At 45.8% G+C, this 26,412-nt stretch overlaps 1 protein-coding gene across 1 annotated transcript in view; it reads left to right on the top strand.

The window, feature by feature from the left end:
- Nucleotides 1-26,412, top strand: part of LOC146798410 (uncharacterized) — a 492,519-nt gene that overhangs the window by 426,469 nt on the left and 39,638 nt on the right. Inside the window, exons 11-12 of the mRNA XM_085625670.1 lie at nucleotides 10,309-10,355; nucleotides 12,014-12,187. Coding sequence (XP_085481796.1) covers nucleotides 10,309-10,355; nucleotides 12,014-12,187 — 221 coding nt within the window. The remainder of the gene's footprint in view (nucleotides 1-10,308; nucleotides 10,356-12,013; nucleotides 12,188-26,412) is intronic.

Raw genomic sequence — 26,412 nt, 5'->3', positions numbered from 1 at the left:
CATACCTGCATGTCCGTCGAGCACCGGGACCCCCAGTCAGAGCCCAGAGTCACAAATGTGGCCCCACCCTCCGCATCACCCGTCAAATAGTCCATCCGCCGTCTGTGGGGTGACCACCGGCCCCCCGGAGCCGTCAACCTCCGACATCTCTCCGCCGGACTGCCCGGCCTCCTCGCCAGAATCCGAGCCCACTGAAGTCTGCTCCCCTTGAGAGCCCGTTATGATCGCCGTCGCTGCCAGCGCCCTCCGCCTGTCATCCGCCATCTGTCCATCCCGCTCCGCTCTCTGAAGTTTGTTGCGCTTGCGGATACGTTGAGACTTCCGCACTTGGGCCGGTTTCTGCCTCCCTTTTTCCTCCGTCCTTCCCCGGGCCGTGCCCGCCCGATACGACTCCAGCCATGTCCACGCTTCCTAAGGGGTCTGAAAGAAGTGGGTCGTCCCGCTCAGGATTACCCGCAGTTTCGCTGGGAACAGCAGGGAGTACTGTAGGCCCTCGATCCGTAGTTCCTTTTTTACGGCCAGAAAGGAAGCCCTGTTCTTCTGTACCTCCTGCGTGTAATCTGGGAACACCGTGACCGAGCTGTTGGCCACCTGGAAGGGGCCATTTGCACGCGCCTTCTGGATCAACAGGTCCCTGTCCCTATAATGCTGTAGCCTAACCAACATGGGTCTGGGAGGGCGGCCCTGCGCCGGCGGGCGAGCCGGGACCCTATGCGCCCGCTCCAGGGAGAAGAAGGGGGAGAGGCCCTCCGGGGCCACGGTCTTCCTGAACCAGTCCTCCATATATGCCACGGCGTCATCCCCTTCAACTTTTTCCGGCAGGCCCACCACCCTCACGTTATTTCTCCGATTGCGACCTTCGGCGTCTTCCGCTCGCCTCTCCAGTGTCGCCAAACGGCCCAGGATCTCAGCGATTTTGCGTTCTGCGGTCGCCGCCGCCGGCTTGAGCTCCCGGATCGCCACCTCGTTGTCTTTGACTCTGTCCGCCAGTTTGGCATGATCGGCCCTTAAGAGTCCCAGCCCAGTAGCAACCTGCGCTATGTCCTGATGCAAGGCCTCCTTGGTCGCCGTGATGGCCTCCAGGATCCCATCCAGCCGTTTGTTTAGGCGCCGTTCCTGCGCTGTGTCCCCCGGGTCATCTTGGGGTCCTCCATCTGCGGCCGATTCCGCCGCCCGGTCGTGCCTAGGGGGCACATGCGGCGCGACACCCTTCGTGGCCATCCCGCCCTGCACCAGCTCTAGTTCAGGGCCCCACCAGCAGGCAGGTCTAGTTCGCTGTCCGTCCACTCCGGGAGCGAAGAGCCAGGGCCCGGCACCCGCTCCCCGTTCTCAATGTGCTCCTCGGGGCGGTCCGCTCCCCCAGGGCCCGGCAGCCCAGCAGCTCAGGGCCCCCCCGCTCGCATCCAGCAGGTCGTCCTCGCGCCAAGGCCACCCGCCACCAGCGCACGGGTCCTCCGCGGCTTCACCCAACGACAGCGCACACAGCGCGGGCTCCCGCTCAGTTCACCCCAATGGGTCAACCTCACCTCCGGGGGGGGGGGCGCCTCCACGCGGTCCGCAGGCCCTCCGCTCCGCAGCTCTCCCGCAGCCCAGCGCGGCTATCTCTTCAGGCCGCCATCACCATCCATCACCACCAACGGGCGCGAGTCGTCCGGCTCCGCCGCCAGCTCCTCCGCAGTTCTCGCTCTTGCCCCCTCCGCAGCCCAGCTGCCGCATTCGCCCGCGGGCAGGCGCCTTGCTCCGGTGTCCAGCGCCGGCTCCGCTGTCCCCTCCGTAGTCTGTGTCGGGTGCCCCGAGGGGGGGAGGGGCCGGCGGGATCCGTCGTCACCGCTACGGCGGAGAGCGCCGCGCCCCAACACCGTGGTCCCGGAGCCCCGGGCAATAGGCAATCAGCCCCGCTCCGCTACACCATCGGCCGGCTGCTCCGCGGTCACCAGCCTCCGTCTGGGGTTGTTTATTCTCCTCCGTCTGGGGCCGCCGCCATCTTGTGCAGCATACGCCGTTCGTCCCGCTCCGTGTCCCGGCTCTAGCACCTCGCCTGGGCCCCCGCCGTCTCGTGCGCGGCGTCCACCGCTGTCCCGGTGCTCAACGCAGCAGGTTCGCGCCAGCTGCGGCGCGTGTTGGCCGGAGTTCAGGATAAATATCGGGGATTAGGCACGGAGCTGCAGGCTCACGCCGCCATCCCGATCGGCGTCCAAACCACGCCCTCCAACATATGGATGTCATTTGCTTCATTCTCCCCACATTTTGGGCATTTTTTCGTCGACTGGATATTCATTTTGGAGAGCTTCCCAGGGGTCCAGTAGGATCTGTGCAAGGTAAATAAATAATTTTTCCTCAACGATGCAGAGATAGTAGTATACCACAAGTAAGTATAAGATACTTGCCAAGCCTGTTGCAGGTCTTCAGCCGGAAAGATCCTCTTCCATTTATAATCTGGGATATCATAGTCCGATTCCTTCTTCTCTACCAGGGACCAATACCACTTCGCGACTTCTTTCTTTCCAGGGGCTTTATGTAGATCGCCCCCTACAATTATGGAGTCCTCTGGTCCAATGGATTGAGATTTAACCCAGTTAGTCAATTGGTAAAATTTGAACCTCGAGATTCCATTCGCAGTTAACATTGCCAAGTCTTCCCATGATTTTAAGTTACCATTTTCTAAAAGATCTCCCCATGTTGTTATTCCAGATCTTTTCAAGGGAAGAGCTAAGGAATCCTGCAAACATTCAGGAGTACCGGGCGAATTCCAAATCAGAGCTTGTGAACTGTAGTATGGGTAGCTCCAAATTTTCCTTATATCAGAACAAAGTTTACATGCTGCTCTCAGTACCTTTAACTTAATTTTCTTGAAAAATCTTGGATGTCCAAACTTGTACAAACAGTTACTATGATTTGTTAATGCTTTCCAGTAAAGGGAGTACGAGGCATAATCTTGAAAGAGGTGTCATATGTTTTTAAAGTGAAAAGCCCTATAATACATTAGAAGATCTGGGCTAGCAATCCCTCCTCGATGTTTTTTTTGGCTCAAGTTTTTCCAGGCTATCCTAGACAATTTAGATGCCCAAATAAAGGAGTTCAACTCACTTTGGATCTTCTTTATTTGAAATACGTTGAACTCCAGAGGGATAGCATTAAAAACAAAGGTAAACTTGGGCAAGATAGTAATTTTTATTACATTGACTCTCCCTATAAAGGATAAGGATAGACAGGACCATGATTTAAATAATCTCCTAATTTCTTTGATTCTTAGTAACAAGTTTGCATGGGCAATTTCATCGATGTTTTCTCGAATTTGGATCACTAGATACCGAATTTCCCTCTTGGAGTCGTGTTGGGAAAGGGGTAAATTCCACTGCTTAATCTCCGTTTTTTGTTGATTTATTTGATACCCAAAAATCTCCCCAAAATTTGTCAACAATTCATTCATAATGATAGTTGTCTCTGTTAAATTGTTTGAATAGACCATCAAGTCGTCGGCGAATAGTGCCACTTTTAACTCCCAATTATTGAAACTGAAGGGGATAAGATCATTAGAGATTCGAATTGTATTGGCCAGGGGCTCTATGTATAAGTTGAAAAGTAATAGGGAAAGGGGACACCCCTGTCTTGTGCCCCTCTTAATTTGAACACTGTTAGTTGTAGCACCATTTATCAATATTTTCCCATTCGGGGCAGTATAAATATTTGCTATCGCCTTAGCAAAATGTTGACCTAGATTGTAGTAAGTGATAACTTGGTGCAAGTACGACCAGTTAACTCGGTCAAACGCCTTGGCTGCATCATAGGTAAATATTGCTAAAGGTACCTTCTCATGGGTTGCTATATCTATGGCTCCTATCAATTGGTGTGTTGGGTCATGCAAGTGTCTCCCTCTAATAAAGCCCTTTTGGTCCTCAGGTATTAATTTGTTAGAGAGAGAACCAAGTCTTTTAGCCAATATCTGGCTGTACACTTTATTATCGGAGTTAAGAAGCGAAATTGGCCTGTACGATTCGCAATGAGTGGGATCTTTCCCCGGTTTTAAAATCAGGCTAATTGTGGCTTCGTGCCAAGATTTAGGGATTGGAAACTCCTCAAGAAAGATAGTATTAAATAAATTTGTCAGTATAGGAGCTAGTAGGTCTTTCAGAACGATATAGATTTCATTTGGTAGGGCATCTGGGCCTGCTGCTTTATTTCTTTTAAGATTATTCATTATATCTAGTACCTCCTTCTGGGTGATCTGATCGTTCAGAATACTACAGGAAACACTATCAAGTTTAGGGGTCAGTGATTTGTTCAAATAAGCTTCAATTGATGTTTGCCGAGGTACCAGCACCTCCCCGTAAAGTGTCTGAAAAAAGGACTCAAAAGCCTCTTCTATGCCTAATTTGTCCTCAATCAGTTGAGTACTATTTTCTTTGTGAATAGCGGTTATCTTACTTCTGTTGGAATCAGTCTTAAGCTTCCAAGCTAGAAGCCTCCCACAGCTCTCCCCCCATTCATAGTTAGCTAGAGAACTAGCTTGCCATCTTTCTCTTATCCTTTTCTCTAGGAAAAGTGATAGTTCTTGTTTCTTTACCAAACTCTCATTTATTAACTTTTCTTGATCTTCTTCTGACGTTGAACAGTCTATTTTTGTTTGTAGTTCTAATAAGTCTGATTCCAACCTCAAAATTTTAGAATTCTTGATTTTGTTTTTACCCGCTGCTATGCCGACTGATGTCCCTCTAATAACAGCTTTAAATGCTTCCCAAACTATTATGTCTGAGACTTCTCCCCCACTATTTTCCTTAAAATAATTTTCAGTTGTTGTTTTCAAGCTATCGATAACTTCTTGATCTAATAAAAGAGACCGATCTAAAGTCCACCTCTTTTCACTCTTAATTGGCCCATAATTTATGAATATTTGAACTGAGGAGTGATCTGATAAGTGTGCCGGATTGTGTCGCACTAAGTTAACTCTGTTGCTTAATGTTTTATCAACCAAAAAGAAATCTATTCTTGAGGTATGTCCGTACTTGTAGTTCTTATAAGTATATTTATTGAGATGATTACCTCTAGTTCTCCATATATCAATTAAGTTCAAATCTTCCATGAGCGTGGACAAACATTGTCGCATCTTAGGTAAGTTAAGAGTTTTACTAGGGGGATATCTATCCGTCTTAGGGTCTAATAAAATATTAAAGTCTCCTCCCAAAATAATAGGTGTGAGTAGCATTATCATCTGGCATACAAGGAAGACAAAGGCTCGGGGTCATCCGTGTTGTGGGGGCCATAATAGCCCACTATGGACAATGCACAATCTCGATATTTAATATTGGCTATGGCCCATCTACCTCTTGTATCTGCCATTTGTGTAACCAACGTGCAATATGGAGATTTTCTCAAGATAATTGAGACACCCTTAATATTACATGACTGGGTTGTGCAGACTGTTTCTCCAATCCAGCTCTCATTTTTAGGAAACTTGAGCCATTCTTCCCTAAGAAGATGGGTTTCCTGTAGTATAATTATATCTAAAGATACCTGTTTAAGATACTCAAAAAATCTTTTGCCTCCGCCCTTCGTTCTTAAACCATTTACATTCCATGTTAATATTTTTAAATCAGACATTGGGCTACCTTTCTACTGAATCAATTTTGATCCTAATTGCTATACATTTTACATATCGAACAAATATTTTTTTTCCATTTTCTCCCCAATGCTCCCCACCAAAAAATAAATTGTGAGAAAAAAGAAAACCTAAAAATGTGTCCACCCTGGAGAACCCTCCCCACTGTCATGGGCAATCCTAGTTGCCCTATTTGAGAACTGCAACCGAGGCATTAATACAATTTGGCTCATTAGGCTATGTGTTTCTATTGGATTTCATGCGTTCCAGAAACAATTCCACCTCCTGTGGATCTCTTATATTGTATGTTTTATTGCGCCACATTATGCGGAGAAGTGCTAGAAATTTCATTTGCACAGTGGCGCCTTCTGCCCTTAAGTCTTGCATGAATATTCCCTAAAGCCCATTGCCTATCAGACGTAGCCTTGGAAATGTCCGAGCGGATTTTATAATTATAACCGTCTTTAGTTAGGACTCCTGAGATTAGGGCTTTATTCAGGATACGTTCTTTTATTGTGTAGGATTTGAAGTTGACTAAAATCCTTCGTGGATTTTTCCTATCCTTATTTAGTCTAAATGGTTCTCTGTGGGTCCTCTGTATATCGCTATCTAGATCTTTTTCATCCATTTCAGGAACAAATTGTTTTAAGAGGTTTATAACAAAGGGACCTCATATTTTGCCCTTCTTGAGCTTCCGGGACATTCATTATGCGCAGGTTATTCCTCCTGGAGTTATTTTCCAGGATCTCAATTTTGTCTCGGAGGTCTTTCTCAGTAACCGAGGCTCTTTCATTGTTACTTTGGCAGAGTCTCACTTCCTCCTTAATTTGCTCCAGGGCCGTCTCCACAGTCACTACCCTTTCCAATAATGCATTGAATTTGCCCTCTAGTGTTTCACATGTAGCCTGAATTTTCTGTTGGTTTTTTTCCGACTTGGCAAATCCTATTTCATTTCATTTAATAGTGTAGCCACAAGACCTCCAATATCGCCCCCCATACCGCTGTTCATAGAAAAGTCATTGTCTAGTACTGATGAAGGGGTACCAGAGTTTGAGCTTGGTAAAGATGTATGACCCTCCATCTGAGAAGGCTGAGCTACCTGCTTTACTGTGGAGTGATCTTTGTCTGCCTCCTGATCGTTTAACAAAAGTGCTTGATATTTATTAGGAGACTCCATTGAGGACAGGAGAGAAGGTGATATGGCTAGAGGGGTTTCTGTAGAGGACCAAGTCTCTGATACTAATGCTGGCTTGCCTTGTATTTTGAAAAAGGAACGCAATGAAGGAGTGGTTTTAATAAGAGGGGCCTTCTTCAATTGTTCTTTTATTGCTGTTTTAGCAGCCCTTGTAGAAACTACTGCTGTTTTGGTTCCAGTGTTTTGAGCCCTTTGGTTTTTGTTAGTTTGTTTGATGGAGCGCTTTGGAAGTAAGTGTATTAAGTCCCAGCCATCTTCCGTTTTCTTTTTAAAAGAGAGAGGAGGGTTCTCATCCAACACTAAAGAAGGCCCCCCAGTTAGTACTGGGATCAATGGAGCGGAATTCCTATAGTTGTCGTTAACCTCAGGGGGGTTTGTCGGTTCAAGAATTACAGGCTCCTTAGGACCTAAGGGGCCTGAGATTGGTTTAGTGTCCAAGGTAGTACTTTTATCCTGTACTGATGCTTCTGATACTTTGGATTGAGAAAGACCCTTCTTATTGCCACGACCCTTTTTCCTGGATGAATTCATGCAGGCAGTCCCTTCTAGCTCGTTTTTATGAAGGAATGAAAGGTGTATGGAATCTGTATGTTGAGAGTTCAAATCTAGATAGTTTAGGGTCTTTGGAGGTTCTGAGCCCTGAATACGCCCTAGAATTCTATTATAGTCATAATGTTCAGGAGCTTCATAGGATTAATAGGGGGGACCCCTAAACGTTTGCTTGGACACTAAGATTTGCGTTTGGTGATAAAGACTTGCTGCTTTGGACCAAAAGCCCTATTTATTAAATACTTAACATTTCTATCTACCGGATGATGATTCATGAGGAGAAACCCCTTTTTAATAATCCTGTCAAACCTACAAAGTATCAATCTTCAGAGGCGCTATCATCTCCGTGATGCCCCCACATATATTAGCACAGCATGTGTCAAAAGTATTGACATATAGCAGGCATATATCAGGCATCAGGCTTCGGCCCCCTCACCCACTCACCCGAACCCAAAGTGTAGAGAGCCAGCGATATTCCTTTCTTTTGAAAACCGGCAAAAGTGGGGAGGGCGCGAGACCCAATCCCGAGCAATCCCCGGTCACACACCGCAGTCGCTCGTGCCGAAATCCGGGAAAACCAGGCACCAAGAGCACTGGGAGCAATTCTTCCGTGCAAAAACCGGAGACTCCGCTGTCATGCAGAGCCTGCCCGACCTCCAGTATGCTTCCAGGATCAACGCTCCGTTCACCAGCTGCGTTGCTCCGGCTCTCTCGCCTCGCTGATGCCGATGCCTCAGAGACACCGGCAGCCTCAACTCACTGCAGCCACAGACAGCAAACAGCAGACAGCAGCAACGGCACACCCGCTCTCCGTCTCCACACCCCACGGCCACACGCAAGAAACCGGTATGAATTGAGCCGTTAAGATGAAATTAGAGTGGAAAAGTTGCCATCGGTTTGCAGCGCTCGCGACCAGGGCTATCAGCCGGCCGCCATGTTCTCCCAGCCACTCCAGTATGTTGTGTGAGCTAGTATCTGTGTTGGTCTCAGCTAAAGTACATCAAATGATCTCAGAATTGGTAGCAAACAGGACCTGTTCGCAATCCACGTGTTGGCTAGAGAAGAGTAAATTGGTTGGTGCTTGAGTGGGTGACAAATTGCATCTGATAATGTAAGTTTATGCTGGACCCATGTAAAATCAGATGGGCGGTTTCTGCAGTTCCCAAACAGAATCTGTTTTGGTTCCTTAGAAAACATCAGAGTGTCTTGGAGGAAGAGAAAAACATTAGAATATCTGAGGGATACAAGAAAGGAATCAATGGATTAACTTGTCTAGAATTACCACTTTAACAGCTACGGGCCAACAAAATAAGGCCCACTAGTTTGTACTTGATTCTATAAGTATGTTTGGCTTGCCCAAATATTGGCACCCTGTACTGTATCTGTTTCGTTCTGGTGACTAGTTAAATACAGCCTGCATGCATACTTCATGCTTGATCAGTGCAGGCCACCTTTTGTGGGAACACTCGTGGATTTGTTGCCTACCTCTGTGTTGATAATACATTTGATTGGTTGCTTTGTCTATTGGTTATAGAAAGCTTCTGGTGTCCTTTCTCGTTTTTTACATTGAATCTGTTCACTGCTGTGACTTGTTGGACTGCTTGTGATTACATTCTGTAGACTGAGTTATGCTTGATCACAAAATAGATCTACTTGACTTTCATATTTTTAGCTACGATGTAGGGGGCATATGTATCAAACGATTTTTTAATCGCAAACGCTGCGATTCGCAAAATAACAGCGTTTGCGATTAAAAATCGCTAATCGAGATGTATGAGCCAATATCTCATCGCAAAATTAAGGAATTGCTAATTTAGCGATTTCTCAATTTTGCGTAAGCATTTAAGAAATCGCAAAATGCGATTTCTTAAATGATATGTAACACGCACCCAAGTTTTGCGAATTATCCTTAAGAAATCGCAAATTACCACCAACTTCTAGTTGGTGGTAATTTGCGATTTCCTTTCAAAATGCACTGTTTTGAATTTTACAAAGTGCCACGTGGCGCACATACATGTCCTTAGGGCATGTATGTGCGCCATAAGCGCACACATGCTCATTTCAGGGGTGCATCAGGGTGTCATCATGACACCCTTGCACCTTTGAAATTATTCTCAAATTGCGATTAGCAAATTGCGAATCGCAATTTGAGAATTACTTCACATTCATTCCTATGGGTCTCCTGGCCCATAGGAATGAATGGGAAGGTATTACTTAATTGCGATTTCGCAATTAACCCCTTCAGTGCCCATGACGAGCTGGACTCGTCATGGGCCGCGGTGGCGCTGTGCCCATGACGAGTCCAGCTCGTCATAGACCCCGCCCGCTAATGCAACGGCCGGCACTGGGCGGGGAAAGGGGCGGGCACTGAAGGGGTTAAGGAATTTTAAGAAATCGCAAAAGTTTTGCGATTGTTTAAATACATCCCGTTTTGCAATTCTCAAATAGCGATTCTTTAAAAATCGCTATTTGAGAATCGCAAATGGAGATGTTGATATATATGCCCCTAGGTCCCTTGGAAGGTCCATAATTTCAATCACAGATTTCAGTGATTGGAATGTGTGTTTGTCCACAAACCCGTTTACTTGGGTGGATATATGATTGATGACAGCTGCATTCAGATAACTTACCGCTGTCAAGGTGAGAAAGACACCTTTTATGTTTATTGTGTTTGTGATTCTGCTCTCCAGTGAATCTGAGCTTCTGTCTGGATCGGAGGCATGGTGTACTGGTTTATCTTTTGTTTGATCACAGATAATGTTGGTAGTCGTTTACCCTGTTGTTGAGATTGTGTTGATCACGTGGGATCGTTTTCCTAGAATTTGCCTGCCTCTATGTTGCCTTTTTGCCTTGATAGCTGTGCTCACCGAAGTGCAGCTCCCAAATGCAATAGCATAGTTGGTCTTCATTGTGAGTTTTTATACAATTCCATTACTAAATACTGTCTGTTCTTTATCATTGTGCACAGGAAGTGACGTGTGCCTTGGACGATGCCGAAATGGAGGGAAGTGCCAGGTGGGTAGTTCATGCTGCGTACAGGACTCTGATATAGGATTACATTTGCAAATCAAAGTTTTGATAAAACATGACAACAAGGTGACATTTTGTATGTATTTCATGCGTTGGGACTTCTACGGGGCACACCTTCCTTGGAAGCAAGGTAGGAAGGCACTCTTTTTCCCTGTGCTTCTGTTCCCATGAGCAAGAAAATTCAGAATAAAGTAGAAATAAAGTACATTATACTGGCAGTGAGACTTATCAGACCCACAGTGTCTAACATCCTTAAATCTCAGGTGTACTTTGTACTTGGATCTGGGTGGCACCTGTAAGCAGAATCAGATCATCAAACAGGCAGACAGACCTGGAAGCAAAGAGATGATCTGACCAGACGACCTGTTGATAACCTCAGCATAGCAAGACAACTCTGCGCCAGAAGAGCACAGAGGCAATAGAATGGCTTCCATATTCTCTGGATGGAGAGGGATCATGCTAAATAGTGACTGGTGTCAGCAGCAGCTGCTAACGGAAGGGGGTGGTGGGGTGGGGGAGGGAGGAATGCAATTGTTTAAAAAGGACTTACCCGCCGCCTCTCCTCCGAATCCGTTCTCTTCATCTTCCTGTCCCGGCCGGCAGCAGGAAGCACCCAGGCACACAGGATCCCCTAAGCCAATCACAACGCTGCAATGCAGTGTTGTGATTGGTCTGAGCGCCGCGGTTCGGCGCTCACACGGGAACAGGGAGCCTGTGCATGTGCCTCACCAGGATGTGTAATGCAGCCTGGTGGGAACATGTAAAGTGCGCATGAACTGTTTGATCAGCCCAAGAGGGAAGGCCAAACAGTTCATGTGCACTTAGGGAGTGCCCACCACTCCTCCCCCTGCTCTGGCCAGCCCCGCTTCGCCACTGACTGCAATAGGAAAAATAAAATGATACTAACAATACGTTATTATCATTTTATTTTTCCTTTTGAGCAGTGGGGAAATGCTCCTCGGCCTTAGGGGAGGAGCCACCATTGGCTGGTGTAGAGCGCTGGAAATTATACTCCAGCAGAGATTCTAGAGAATGACTGCTGTGCCTCAGTGTCCTGTCACGCTGGAAGTGTGAAAACACTATAAGGGAACAGGAAGTGGACATTCAGGGCTGTACTCAGATGATTTTGTAAAAACATGCTCCGAACAAGTTAAGCAGAAACCTTCATCACTGAATACTCACAGTTGACATTCTGGTCTCCCTTATCTTTCCCTACTTTTAACCCAATCTTTCTCCTTTTTGAATTATTTTCTTTAATTTGTTTTAGCTATCTTCATTTTCTAACTCCTTCTCTTTCTCTTCTCTTCTCTTCTCTTCTCTTCTCTTCTCTTCTCTTCTCTTCTCTTCTCTTCTCTTCTCTTCTCTTCTCACAGTAGATTCATAAAATGATGGGCTGCATTTCCACCTCCTCTCCTGGAGAGTCGAAGGCCTGGCCAGGATCAGACTTTGCACACACGTAGGATTTGACTCGATCTATTTGGAAGTGAAGACAGCATAAAATCTGTTTTCGAGGAATTCTGGGTCATCCGTGACTCGATTTCTAAGAAACCCTGATTTTATAAAGATCATATCTTGTTTTGGACTAATTGGCCATTTAAATAGAACAAATGTATGATATCGATTATGTTTCTTTTCTTCCACAGGTACTGGGCAACAATTACAAGTGCCTTTGCCCTCCAGGTTATGTGGACCCCGACTGTGGGACAGAGGTTAGGAACTGCAGCAGTCTAAAGTGCCAGAATGGAGGCCGTTGTGTGGAAGTGGGGAAGCATTTCTTCTGCAGCTGCCCAAGTGGTGTCACCGGTCTCTTTTGCGAGGTAAGTAAAATGTCTCTATCTCTCTCTCTCTCTCTCTCTCTCTCTCTCTCCTCCGCCCCCGCCCCCCAAATGTGGCGTGGAATATGTTTGTGCCGCACGCTTAAAAGAAGCAACTCGAACCATGCCTGCACCTCGCAGGCCTGTCCCTTGCTAAATAGATGGAAAATGTGAAAATCGGCAGAAATGGTTTCACATTTTTGTGTAAAAAATTTGGTAAAAAGTGCTTGTGGAAACCTAAGAAAACTTCAAAAATGACAGTGAACATATTTTTTTCCTCCTGGTAATCACCAAAATAATGAACCAGGCTATATTCAGAAATCTCTAGCTAAGTTTATTTTTCAACGATGCTGAACGTTCAGATGGCAAGCTAATCAAAATATGAGGATTTCTGTCTCCCTTTCCTTTGTTATGTTATGTTAATGGGCCTTCAATATAGCGCAAACGACTCCCCTCCAAAGGGATATCTCCGTGCACCCTTACGTGAATGTCTCTGCCCCAGTATGTATCTAGTCAGTCGAGCTCTGGTCTTGTGTCGGTGTTTCAAAGCACTTAGGCATCGTTCCACAGCCAGTCTGGGCTTGTTCTGTCGGTAAAACTCCCCACAAATTGATTAAGCTGTTTATGTCTTCCTTGACAATCCTGTGCCTGCTGGTGCACACTGAGCCCTGCCTAAGGCTGTGTTGTTTCCATTTGAATACATACATGCCTCGGTTGGTGTGGCTACAGTGTTGGTAACCAGAAGTAGTGCAAGCATTATCAGAGCTCCAGGATTTTGCCCGTTGCATGCCTCCAATTCACAGAAAAAAGTAGTTTGGTGGGCCTTGTGTGGTACTTTGGCGCCACCACTAGGTGGAACTCTGACTATGTTACAGACGTTCCTTCCTTATGGTTGATTTAAATTGATAGCAGCATCTTTGGACCCAGTTATGTCTCTTTTCCATGGATGCTTCTCCGCACTTTCTGTGGATTATAGGAAATAGACATCTGCAGGCAGTTGCCAACATTTCCAAAATCCCTAGGTAATTTCCAAAATCTGGGAGAACTTCACACATTTCTGAAATATGGGGGAAGTAAAGGCATTGCGTTCTTGCACAAAGAGTAGCTGCAAATTCGGACTCTACTTCCTCATGATTCCAAGTAATAGAAGCGATTTTCGAAATAAAAGCCAACCCCAGATCATAAACTTGCATGTTTGCAAATTGTGTTGGTCCAAAGTTAGGGGCAATTATAATAAAAGGACGAGAAGCTAACCTCACTGAAAATTTGCAAATACCATGACCCAAATATTAGGAATCATTAGGTCAAGGATTGCCGAAGGTACAGGGGCAGATCCTTCACACTTAACACATCAACCTCTGGAGAATGTCCAGTGAGTGCTCCATAACATGCAATCTTAGCTCAAGCTACCCATACCCTAAACACTCCAGCACCTTTGAAAAAAACATTGTTAAACCTTGACCTTGTGGCCGCAGAAGACCTCAAGAGGTCATGGTAAATTGGGGAATTCATTACCCACCCACTTGAAAAACTTTTCAGAAGTGCTTTCATTTAGGAAGGCCTTTAAGTCCTGGCTTTTCACCCTGTAGTCACTGTCTAGAATGTTCTTAGGTATCTGTTGTTGTGTAAGTCTGGGCAGTGAACTCTGCTCCGCTCGCGGAGTTTGCGGAGTTTTCCGCACTCCGCATTACACGGTGCTCGTGGAGTTCCGGAAAACTGTGCGCTCCGTAGTGGAGTTCCTCGCTCGCGCTCTTGAACATCAAGTTGGCGAGTGCAAGCGAGGAAAATCCACCTCCCAGCGATATTTTTCCTCATTCACGATCGGCATCGTCAAGTTGGCGAGCGCAAGCATGGAAGATCAACCTCCCGGCGAGATTTCTCAATGCGGGCAGTCGGATTTTTCATTGCGAGTGGTTGCATATGATCGCGACCGCTCGCATTGAGAAACCATCCATTTGCATTGGGAAAGATGCCACTTGAGTAAAATATCTACTCGAGCGGCAGGAAGGAAGCAACACCCACTTGCGCTGTGCATGGTGCCATTCCTGATGATTGCACAGTGCGGACAAACACCCGGTGCTAAAAATCACAGTGAAAGGCATTTATCTAATGCACTCTGCCGCTTGCAGATCTCTGCGTAGCGCGGCAGAGTTGCGGATCTCCGCGAACACCGCCCAGGCTTACAGTTGTGTCTTCATTCTCTTTCCATTCATTTTCTGATCAGGTTGTAGCACCTAGATGCCTTTGAGTATTCGTCCGTGCTTTATAAATTAAAATCAAATCAAATGGTTCTCCTGCTTCTCCCAACACAAAACCAGCTAATGAATGCAGTTGTGTGCATGAGGCACACACCTCACAAAACGTCACCATGTGCAATCACAGATAGCAGAGTGTAATATTTCTTCCATAGTGCTACCTCCCTATATGGTCAGGAGTTATTGACTGCAGAAATACTGCCACTGTCCTAGCTGAAGCCAGGCGGTAAATGTTTAGTCATCTCATGCAATGGCACTCCATCGGTATTCAAGTGAAGTGGGATGCATAGGAACACAATGATGTGGTATGTTCATGTCAACTGCAGTAGAACTGCCCATGGCAGCTTCCAGTTCTTCATGGTGTGAGGTATTCTGAGCTGGTCTGGATGGCCACCCCAGGCCACTTGGCGAATGCAATGTTGTGAATTCACCTGATCACAGATATGAAATAGGCACTCTAACTAACTTCCATGATGGTATTCATGTTACAAGTGATTGTGCTCACCGGGGGCCATATTATACAAGTGCTCCAGTGCTGCAATGGGCATTTTCACCCGCTTTACGGGACCCCGGGGCACTTTGATATTACAGGAGGGGCCGCAGATGCTTGTGCGTCCCCTTCCGTAATACCGATAGCGCTAGAGCACATAAAGCACCAGCACTATCTTCAGAGGATGTTCCCTCATTTGCATGGGGGCATGGCTCCATGCAAATGAGGAAACCCCTTTCTTCTGCGCCCGTACCGTATTTTTCTTACGTTGGCGCAGAGGCAAAAAAGCTCTCAGGAGGTGCACTGTCTGTGCGTCCCCTGGTGGAAGCCCTCTAAAGGGGGTAAAGGGGGTCGAATCGACCCACTAGACATCCCCTTGCAGGCAGGTGCAGTCACTCATGGAACTCTTCGGGAACTAAAGACCGACAGGTTGGCAGGCCCTTTTCAGTAAAAATATCAAAACCCTGGAACTCTCTGCCAGTCCACCTGCGCCTGACTGAGACAGAACTAGAGTTCAGGAGGGCTTTAAAAACCTGGCTCTTTGTTCGGGCATATCCTCTTGGTCGATCCTTTCGTTAGACTGCTGCTAGTGCCAGGACACCTCTTCTGAGGTAGCCATGTCGTCTATAAATGTCTATTACATTACATTACAAGGGGATCTCTATTCCCCCTTCAAAGTGCAGTTGGGTGCTGCCTGCACTGTGAAAACACGGAGCGGCATCATAGCAGCCACTCTGTTTTTTACAGGAATATACTGCCCCCAGGTCAGCGCGAGTTTGCGGCTGACCTGGGTGCAGCACATTCACCATAATGCAGTGCATTTTCATTGTTTGCGCTGACCGCACCTTTTAAAAGGTGCGCCCTGCATAAACAATGAAAATGCACCTACTGTATAATACGGGCCCTGATTTGATGACTGGAATCTTGGAAAGGTGCAATACAAACGTAAACGCACACGCACACATCCGCCCCAGCGTGTGCTCTATCAAAGGGTCAGCCTTGGACGGTAGTGGGAGTAGCTGCCGGGCGGTGACTTGGGGAGGGGGAGGGGCAGGGTGGGGGGTAGTAAACTATGGATTACGGAGGTTTACAGGTAAGTAAACATATAAATAAATAAAACAAATTTCGTTGCGCGCACTGCATTGCATTTGGGGATGCAGTGCACGCAACGAAATTCGTTTTCTTTATTTCTATGTTTACTTACCTGTAAACCTCTGTAACCCATAGTTTACTACCCCCCACCCTGCCCCTCACCCTCCCCATGTCACCGCCCGGCAGCTACTCCCACTACCGTCCGCGGCTGCAAAGGGTTATAAACATTGCTGCAGTTCAAACTCTTTGGTCTTGACAGTCTGGGGGCACTTGTTATATTCATGCATTACTTACCACTGCACATTCACACATCACCTACTGCGAGGTCCTACCTGGAAATGTATGTTTTTTCATTTATAATGCACCTAGCTCTAGAGAGCCTTAATAGAACACTTAAAGGAGAACATTTTTATGTCAGCAGGAGCTACTCAAATATGAGGTGCTGTACACAAAGTATATTGTGTATGTGGGATCTAACCCAGATGACGAAAATCAGCAAGAGATGATGACACACAATTGAAACCATAGACTTTACACACTGGGGCCATCACACAAATACATTTTAGAGTCCCTAAAGTAGGACTCCTACAGCACTCTTTTACGATCTCTTACTTGTGTTAGGGAATTGACCCCAGAGCATCTAAAACGGAAATACTCCAGGAATATTCACATGCAGTTGATACACACAGAAAGGACTGTGCCCTCCTTTGACTTTTACTAATAAGGAGCTGATGTCTCAGGGCTGCTTCGCAAAGTCATCTAAGAGTAAGAGTGAAAGAGTTCTCCTGTAGTACTATTCCTTTACCATGAACTGTTTTTGTGAATCAGAGCCTCAATGTTTACACTACACATTTTGAAAGTTGCAAGTATTTATAGTTCGAGTGGGAGGGAGATTTCCCCTGTGGTACACAAATTCTAGAAAGTGCCGCTGCTGGGATTAGAACCCAGGTTCGCAGTGGCAGGTCAGAAATGTACCCACAAGAGTTTTTTCCTTGTGAGGTTTCAAATCTCCAGCCTTGCTAGGGTGTCACTCCAAGGGTTTGCGAGGCAGCCCAGAGATGGACATTTTGCCATGAAGTCTAGTTTTCCTGGACTAAATACCCTTGTGCCTAATGCGTTCGGTTCTGAACTGTTGTCTGCTGGCACAGAATGCTTCTGCCACCATCTCAGGAAGGTGGAGATGTGCTCTTTTTTTTTTTTTCGCCACTCATGAGGTGGTAACAAAATTAGTTGGGCCAGGGCAGTGTTGGGTTGGCCAGTTAGGAGTACATTACGCACTATAGAACCAACATCTGAATGATGGAGTGGAAATTGATGGCTCGAATGGAAGACTTTATCTTGCAGAGGAGACTCATCTGAAACCAGGCCTTTTGTGACCTTTTGCACACTTCAGGCCAGATTACAGGAAATCTGTACTAGGGTTTGCAGTTGTGCAAAAACCCAATTGAATAGGGCAAACAGACTTTCCTCTAGTCCATGTTACATGGATTGTACATCAATTTCTAAATATAGTCAGCAAATTATACTGCCTATAAATAATTTTATGTATGTAGCTTGCATTTCAACAAAGGAATCCTGTTAAAAAAAAACTAAGACACTGATCTTTCATACTTGAAATGTGGAGAACACAGTCCTTAGTGTGTGCTCACAGAAAAAATCATCACAGTGTTATCAACCCTTACCACAGTGAAAATTATAATTTTTTAAAGTGAATGTTTGAGTCAGTTTCGGAACAGGTGAACTTCTGTGCAGTGTTAAGGGAATGGGGTGACGTTTTCTTGCTGCTCTGCTCCACCAATGAGGAGAAAACATCGATTTTGTGTACCTCAGATCAGGTTTTTCTGACGCTTTTCCAAGGCCTCAGGCCAAAAATAATGCTTGGCAGTGTTTGCTGGGTACCATGTGTACCCGTTTATATGAAGTCTATTCAGGATGGTAAATTAGGTCGTAAACCTATGTTTATGACTAGATTTAATGTATTATTCCTCTCAGAAATTCTCAGAAGCGGCCATAAGCCCATTAACATGTGCGGAGATCTGTGCAGCAAGTGCAGATTTTTCTTTGCATCCATAAACTCCACTCAGGAGGTGGGAAAGGGGGTCAGCCTTGGAGGTTTGTGATTACCCACACACATGGATTATTGTCAGCATTCATTAACTCCTCTCCTGCCCCTTCACACACTGGAAAGGGGTTGGATTGGTACTACAGTCGGGGAATGGACCACCGTCAGAAATTGTCGAGGTGCAGGTAAAGGGTGTTTTCGAAGGAGAAAAATATTTTCCCAGCGGAGAAAAAATTACATTTGCACTCGGGATCCTATTCTCGATGTGCTGGGTGATGTTGGACAGTGGCGGCCCCTCAATTAGGGCGTAGGAGCACCGCTCCCCGCCACCACCCACAAACAAAATGATAATACAATGGGTTTCTGACCTGTTATATTATCGTTTTATTTTAATCCCCCATGACCCGCACTCATGACTCTGACGAGTCTTGGGGCAGGTCCAGGGGGATGACACTGTGGTGGGGGGAGAGCTAGTGCACTTGTCCCTTCACTGTGCATGAGCCGGCCAAACATCTCATCCCCAGCTGCGTTTCTGGGGCTGGAGAAAGCAGGCACAGACTCCCAGTCTGCCTGCGTGTGCAAAGTCATAGCACACAGGCCAATCCTGACGCTGCTTTCCTGCAATCAGGTACGTTTATTTATTTATTTTATTTTGTCCCCAGAACCCCCCAGCTCCCTCCTCCAGCCTGGCCCGCCCTTCCACTTTGGCAGGAGACGGCCGTGACTGGCTGGGAATGTAATATGACCTTCCTAGAAGTATGCCTAGAACCCTGCATCTGGAGAAGTTTTCCAGGACTACTCCAGAAATACCAAGAAGTAGGAAAAGTACTTGCATACAGATGGGGAGATTTCTACCCAAACGTTCCCTTCTTTCTTCTGAATCGGGCCATATGCAGTTAACAATTATGTACGCTAGCAAAAGATAAAACATGGCATATGGCGCCATCTAGTGATCCGATCATTTAAGCTGATTCATTAATATTGAAGACAACGGGTTTATTTTCCATTTAAAATCTATAAATATATTTTGCAGGAGTGCAAGACCCTGAAAAGTAGCGGGCCCCGGGATATAATGCCCCTCTAGCAACCCTGTGTGACGTCCTAGCATCAGATACCTTATGGTAAAAATTGGTAAAATCCTTATATTATCATTTAGGCACAGAAATCTTTAGTGTCCTAGCTTGAAGATTTCAGTCATTTCATAGGTCCAGAATACACATTTGTACAATATACGTTTAGGGCTATAACTTAAGTGAGCCTAATTTATAGGCCATGTTGTTGCTCCTGAATGAAAAGCATAGAAGTAAATCATAAACCTGGGTGGTGAGGAGCCAAGTGTCAAAGAGGGGCAGAGTTCTGCCGTAGATGATGGCCTGTACTCCGCCAGGTCGAAGGAGTACCCGTCTTCCAAATTTAGGGCCTGAATACGATGGCGGTGAACCCACCACTGGCAGGCTGCCAGTGGCGGGTTCACCGCCATCACAAGGCCAATTTCCGTCCCCCACATTGTAATCGAGGGCGGTGTGAGTTGCAAACGGAAAGCCTGTCCGCCACGGGTCCGACAGCAGCAATCGTTAGGATTGCCTGTCGGACCGCCCTGCATCCACAGAATGGTGGCAGAGCCCAGCAGGCACCATCCGCCAGATTAGGATACTGCATCCCCACCAGCCTTTCCATGGTGGTTCAACCGCCATGGAAAGGCAGGCGGGGATGTACTTTGGGGGCCCTTGTGCAGGGGCTGGTTGTTTTTGCACTTGGGGGGCACCTATGGTGCACCCTACATTTCCCTGCACCATGTGGTGCCCGCATGGTGCCTGCAACATAGTGCAGGAAATGCAAACTTTTTAGCATTCTTGCTGGAGCTGCAGCCAGCAGCACCTGCCGCAATGTTAAATGTGTCATTTGTGGCCACCGTGGTGGCGGTCTCATCGTAATATCATTTGTGGAACTGCCGCCCTCTAGGCGGCCAGTCCCAATCCCTGGAATGATGGCAGACAGACTGACGTCCATCTGCCATCGTAATGAGCCCCTTAGAGATTTTCGCTGACCCAATGGACATCTCATACATTGACATTAACCTGCGTCATCGCGGTTCCTGTCAGTGTATTAAAAGTGTGACTGACAATACTGTCTGTCAATTTTTATCCTGTTTTTAATTGTCAAAAACAAAATGCCAAAGCAGAATTTTGTGTTTGATAAAAACCTAATGATCCCAGCACAATGGGAGCTGTCTCCCATGGGCTGAAGGTAATTTAGCCATTTTCACTGCACCTTTCTTCCAGCTTTTACCTGGCGGTGATAGACAGTGATAATTGTCCATTTCACCACCCTCTCCAAATCGGACATGCAATCAAATTGCCAAGCCTCGGATGCCTCTTACTCCTTCCAGGTGCCGGGGGTGTATGTCAGCTTTAGAGATGGAGTAGTTGCCATTGCTAAGATACTAAAGTTCCAGCCCACTCCAAAGGAGGCGGGCAGAACTTACATTTTACTTCTTTTTATGTTGGGTATAATCTATCATCTTCTGCTTTTTGAAAACAAGAAAGAAATAGTTTGGCTTCAGGTCAGCCTCCTGCAGCCAGTGACATAGTTGACTCTGAAGCCTGCAGCTATTGGCTTAAGACATTCTCAGTCACATCTTTTATAAGCTCAGAAGAGTATTTAAGTCTCACCGTGTTACTTTTTTTTGGGTTGCCCCCTTCTGCCTCTATTCGGAAGCATGAGGGATTATTTTACATCCGAAAAGTAGGGATAATCTTTAAAAATGCTATAGTTTTTCTGAAAAGGACAGTTTCTCATCAAAGAGTGAGTACTTTAGCGCTCCCTTGCCTGGCTGCCCCACGTGTCTCATAGCGCTGCTTCAAAATCTCACCAGGCAGAAACTTTCCCTTGCTTCTGGGATGCTGTTCATACCATGAGTGTACCAGGCAGCTCTTCTTACTTGGGCCAGTAGCTTCCATCAGCTGCACACAAACATTGGCAATGCTAGTGGACTTGGCTTTTAAATGCAATGAGAACCAGATCTGTTGGATTTGGCCGTGTAGAACAGAAAAGAGCTACTTATAGTGCATACATTGAAGAGTGAGCTGCCCAGTGAGACTTGTCATTCTAGATAACATGAGACTAGGGGGGCGCAGGTATTTCTATCCTTCTTTCTTCACCCTCACCAGACTGGGCTGAGGAGTGAGGTGGGCTCACTGGGTATTCGGACAAATTATAGAGTAAAAAATATCAAGATGCAGAAATATCGAATTTTTAATAGCGTGATCCACAAATATCGTGACGCTGGAATATTGTTGACAAGAATATTGATTTTCTAAGGTAAGTAATATTGATATTAAAAAATCTATGTTTTTAATATCTTTTACATAAATATCTATATTAATATCATTTACAAAAATATCGTTGTTGACAATGTTATTTTAATTTTTTTAATGTACTTTAGTATATGTTTTAATTGTATATGTTATAAATGATTTGTATAATTATTGTTGTTTTTAATATAGTTTGCAAATCTTTAGTTGTTTTAATTATAATTTAATCGTTTATTGTAGTTTGTAGTGTTGCAGCAGGTTGTGGGGTTTTTAGGAGTAAAGAGTGGGAAATAAATTAATTATTATTAATTATTAATTAATTTTCTATTATTACATGTATTTTTGATTATGTGGGCGCCTTAATCCCTTCGTTGCTGGAAACCTGCTACCTCACCTTTGTGACCTGGGCATAACTTCTCGAGTTTGGTGACTGTCTCCCTCCCGCTGCCGCCATTCTATCGCGGCCGCTGTGAGGACGAGGAGACTACATCCCCCAGCATCCCCTGCGGCGGAAGAGGAAGCCGCCCCCTGTACTCTCGCGCCTGGAGGCGCTATAAAGTGCACCTGGGCTTCTGGCAGAGCGGGCGCCTTAATCCCTTCGTTGCTGGAAACCTGCTACCTCACCTTTGTGACCTGGGCATAACTTCTCGAGTTTGGTGACTGTCTCCCTCCCGCTGCCGCCATTCTATCGCGGCCGCTGTGAGGACGAGGAGACTACATCCCCCAGCATCCCCTGCGGCGGAAGAGGAAGCCGCCCCCTGTACTCTCGCGCCTGGAGGCGCTATAAAGTGCACCTGGGCTTCCGCCTCGCGGGTCCGCGCGCGGGCGGCGCCGGGCTAAGCCCGGGCAAAGGGCGGGCCCTCTGTAGCCCTCAGGAGCCGAAGGAGGCCGGGTCGGGCCCACCCCATTGACTTGTTGTTGCTTTGATAGTGTATGGACAGATCTGGTATGTGCGGTTATCATTACTAGAAGTGTAACTATTTATTGGTTGGTAACACAGAGACTATTGTGCCCTTTGCCTTTAATTGGTTGTGCAGTTATATCATCGCACCATGAATGAGCCGTCTAAAAAGGGTACCCTTGATAGTTATATCTTGAAAACTAACTCTGGTTCTGACCGGGAGGCTACTCTTGCAGAACTTAGGGCTAGGCGTCGCTGTTCTATTGAGCATATTAAAAATATGTCATTAGTTACGGCCACTCTTCCTGAAGCTGCCTGCCCGGACAAGGATGTCTGCTCTCCTCAAGAGTCCCCACAACCCCTGGGTACTAATGACTCCTCAACTTGTTTTAGTACTTTAATTGTAAGGGATTCAAGTAATGATTTGTCCTTAACTGCTTTTCCTTCCCCAATTGACACAAGTAATATCACGGCTGCACCAAATGAGCAATTGACTCAAGTCATCGAGTCGCTACCCCCTACTGACATTACACCTAGTCAGACCACATTGTCAGGTCCATTGCCCAGGAAAAGGAGGAAGATAGATTCTGAGCCACGTAAAAGCAAAAGCAATAACTCATCTAGTAGTAATTCCACTGTAGCTTGTCCTGGAAAAGATCCTACTCCTTGCATTGTGAATACATCTTCTTCCGGTAGTATTGCTTCTTGTTTAATTCAAGATGCAACTACTGTGGACTTATTGGATAAAATTGATAAACTATTAAAAACACTTATGCTGCCAATTGTTGAGAGTTTAAAGACTATCGAAAGAAGGCTAGAGAAAGTAGAAACTCTAATGGGTAACAAGAGGGACCAAACTACGAGCTCTGCAGGCCCCCCACTTACACTTTCTACTGCCTCGGCTTCTGTTACATCTTCTTCTAATTTACCACCAGGTGAGATAGTCTCTCAATTGAACACAAGTATAAGCAAGGGAAGGGTTAGCTATACAGATAGTACTATCAATTCTAAATCATCTTGTCCAACTACGGCTAGGAATAGTGCAGTAGTAAACATCCCAAAGCAAGGGGGTCCATTGCCTGCTAAACCAGGTCACAATACGGATTCCTCGGCTAAGTCACGAGGTCCGTTTTCTATTAATTTACCACCAGAAGCTGTCCCTCTGACAGTTGTGCTTGCGGGGGTTCCTACGATAAAAACAGATGCTGCCGAAGGATACCTACAATTAAAAAACAAGGTTATCCATTGGCTAGGTCAAAATCGCCCTCTTCCTCCACATATCAATGGGGAAATTTTGCACGTAAGACGCTTACCCTGGCTGGGTAATACACCAAAAACCATAAACGGGGATGTTATCCTAATTAATTTTAGGGATCCAAGAGCTGTTGCTCATATTTTAAATTGGCACACACACTATAGGAGGTCTCTTATTACAACATGGGAACTTACCTATTTTTTCCCAAGACCAAGGCCAGTTGCCCTCTCTGGCTTGGGGGGCTTATCTAATACCCAATATACTCCTTTGATTCCTCTGAGAAACAGATTTGAGGTGTTAGAAAGCTTAGAGGATGTAGATTGACTTAATAACTATAAGTCTATGACAGTACCATCTGATGAGTCCCAGACCAATACAAATATCCACCGCAATGAGCTCAGGATTGTACCATGTGCAGCAGGGGTAGAGTATAGCTCCAACCATCTTATTGACCCTGACCTGCCTACATCAGATAATGTCATGGTCAATACTCAGGATTTAATGGGGAATCTATTCTCATGGAATATTGCTGGGTTGACCTCCAAAGTGGAATCTATGGAGTGGATGTGTTATGTTAATAAATTTGACCTATGCATATTCCAGGAGACTTGGTCTTGTGAACCCTGTTTCGTTCAGGGATATTTGAATTACTTTGTCCCTGCGGTAAAAGGCCCAAGGGGTAGACCAATGGGGGGCCTAACAATATGGGCTCGCCAATCTTTAAAACTGGCCATCAAAGTTGTTGATACCAAACACAAGGATATTCAACTAATTAGATTGGATTCAGACAAGCTGGGTGGTGTAGACATCTACAATGTTTATGTTCGGAGCAAGAGGAGAGGGAGGTCTGAGGTATTAGAAGCCCTGGACAGTCTTATTGACACACATTCGTCGAGCAATAACATTATCATTGCGGGTGATTTTAACAGCACATTCGAACCCCTGATAAGTGATGAGGAGTTGTTTGGAGACGAGGAGGATCGACTATGGGGCGTTCCTAAACTAGAGCTCCCTCCCATTGCGCGCTGGACTGCTGATGCTATTGGCCTAAACGCCCTATGCTACGAAAAAGGATTAAGAGCGCTGAATGGCAGGACTAGTGGAGATAGGAATGGTGTAAGCACATTTGACAATGGTCGACATAACAGCAGAATCGATTATGTGCTATGTAGTCTAAAGTTATGGCCATTAATTTGTGATATGATGGTGGAAGGGAGGCTCGAGAGCGACCACAACCCCTTGTGCCTAACGCATAAATGGTGGTCTCACATCAACTTGCCCGCAGGATCTCCTGTGCCCGTCCCTCCCCGGACTGTTCCTACTAACGACATGCGGAGATTAAGATGGGAAAAGGTAGCAATTAATTATCAGGCTATTGCTAGCATTAATAGTCATGTTGACTCAGCTATACTAGACATAGAGTATTGCAATACACTTAGCAATGGCTTAGACAAGGTAGAAGGAATTCACAATTCTCTTTTTGATACAATCAAGGGATATTTCCTTAAACCTGTGAAAAACAAAGGTGACAGAGCTCCAAAGCCTGCTAAATGGTATAACGATGAATGTAGGGAGTCACGACTTGCTCTGGGTAACGCTATTAAGGGAGGGCAAACAGCTTTAATTCAAGCTGCTAGAAAAAACTATAAAACTAGTATCCTCAAGGCTAAACAAGCTTGGGATGAGCACCATTGGATTGAGCTAAAGGCAGCTAGTGACAGCAGGGATTCTCGGCTGTTCTGGCACATTGTTAGATGGGGAAAATCAGGTGGCCCTGAGTCCCCTCATAACAATGTCCCTGAAGCTGAATGGATAAAATTCTTTAAAAATCAATATGCTGCTTTTAACATCGCAAACCCGCACGAGACAATTAGTGTAGATCTCCCAAAAGAAAATTTCTTTTGTCCTGGTGAAATCATGACGGCCCTTGACACGGTTGCTTGTGGTCGTGCCCCCGGCCTTGACGGAGTGCCAGCGGATTTATTTGTTAATGATAAGGAGCGCTGGTGCTTGTATATCCATCACCTTATTAATGCTATCGCTTTGGGTGCATCAGTACCAAAATCCTGGCAGGGTGCTGTAATTATCCCTGTCTTTAAGAAAGGTGATCGATCGCTGCCAGGCAACTATAGGCCTATAAGCCTTATAGATACCATCCAAAAGGTAGTGGGGCGTGTGATCGTCAATAGGCTCCTGGATTGGGCGGAAGAGACCAATGCCCTTTCAACTTTCCAGGCTGGCTTTCGACGATCCACAAGTACGGTGGATCAGGTCTTTCGTTTTACCATGATACAATGGAGGACGGTTGTGCTCGGCAAAGGAAGCCTGTATGCGGCCTTTGTCGATTTACGGGCTGCTTTTGATCTTGTCCCCCGACTAAAGCTATGGACGGTCCTTCAGAAGCAGGGCATTCCAAACGATTTATTATCTATGATAATGAGGCTTCATGAATCAAATTATGCCAGAATCCAGTGGGGTGGTTTAGGATCGGTAACTTCAGACTTCCCTGTTGAGAGGGGCGTCCGACAGGGTTGTTCGATGGCCCCAGTTCTTTTTACACTTTATATTAATGATGTTGTAACACGTATGACTTCTGCACAAGTGGATGCTCCTTTTTTAGATGGGATTAAAATCCCCATTTTAATGTTTGCTGATGACACGCTCATCCTAGCTAAAACTCTTAGTGGATTGCAGTGTGCTTTGTCTATCTTTGACAAATTCTGTGGTGAGTACGGCCTAGAGGTAAATATTGCCAAAACCAAGCTGATGACTTTTAACCCTTATCGTAGTTCTAAGACAAAAATTACCTTAAATAATCGACCGCTAGAGGTAGTGAACAATTTCATTTATTTGGGTATG

This window comes from Triturus cristatus, chromosome 9 (assembly GCF_964204655.1).
Source record: "Triturus cristatus chromosome 9, aTriCri1.1, whole genome shotgun sequence".
Classification (NCBI taxonomy): Eukaryota; Metazoa; Chordata; class Amphibia; order Caudata; family Salamandridae; genus Triturus; species Triturus cristatus.
This window is presented reverse-complemented; position numbering and strand designations above follow the sequence as displayed.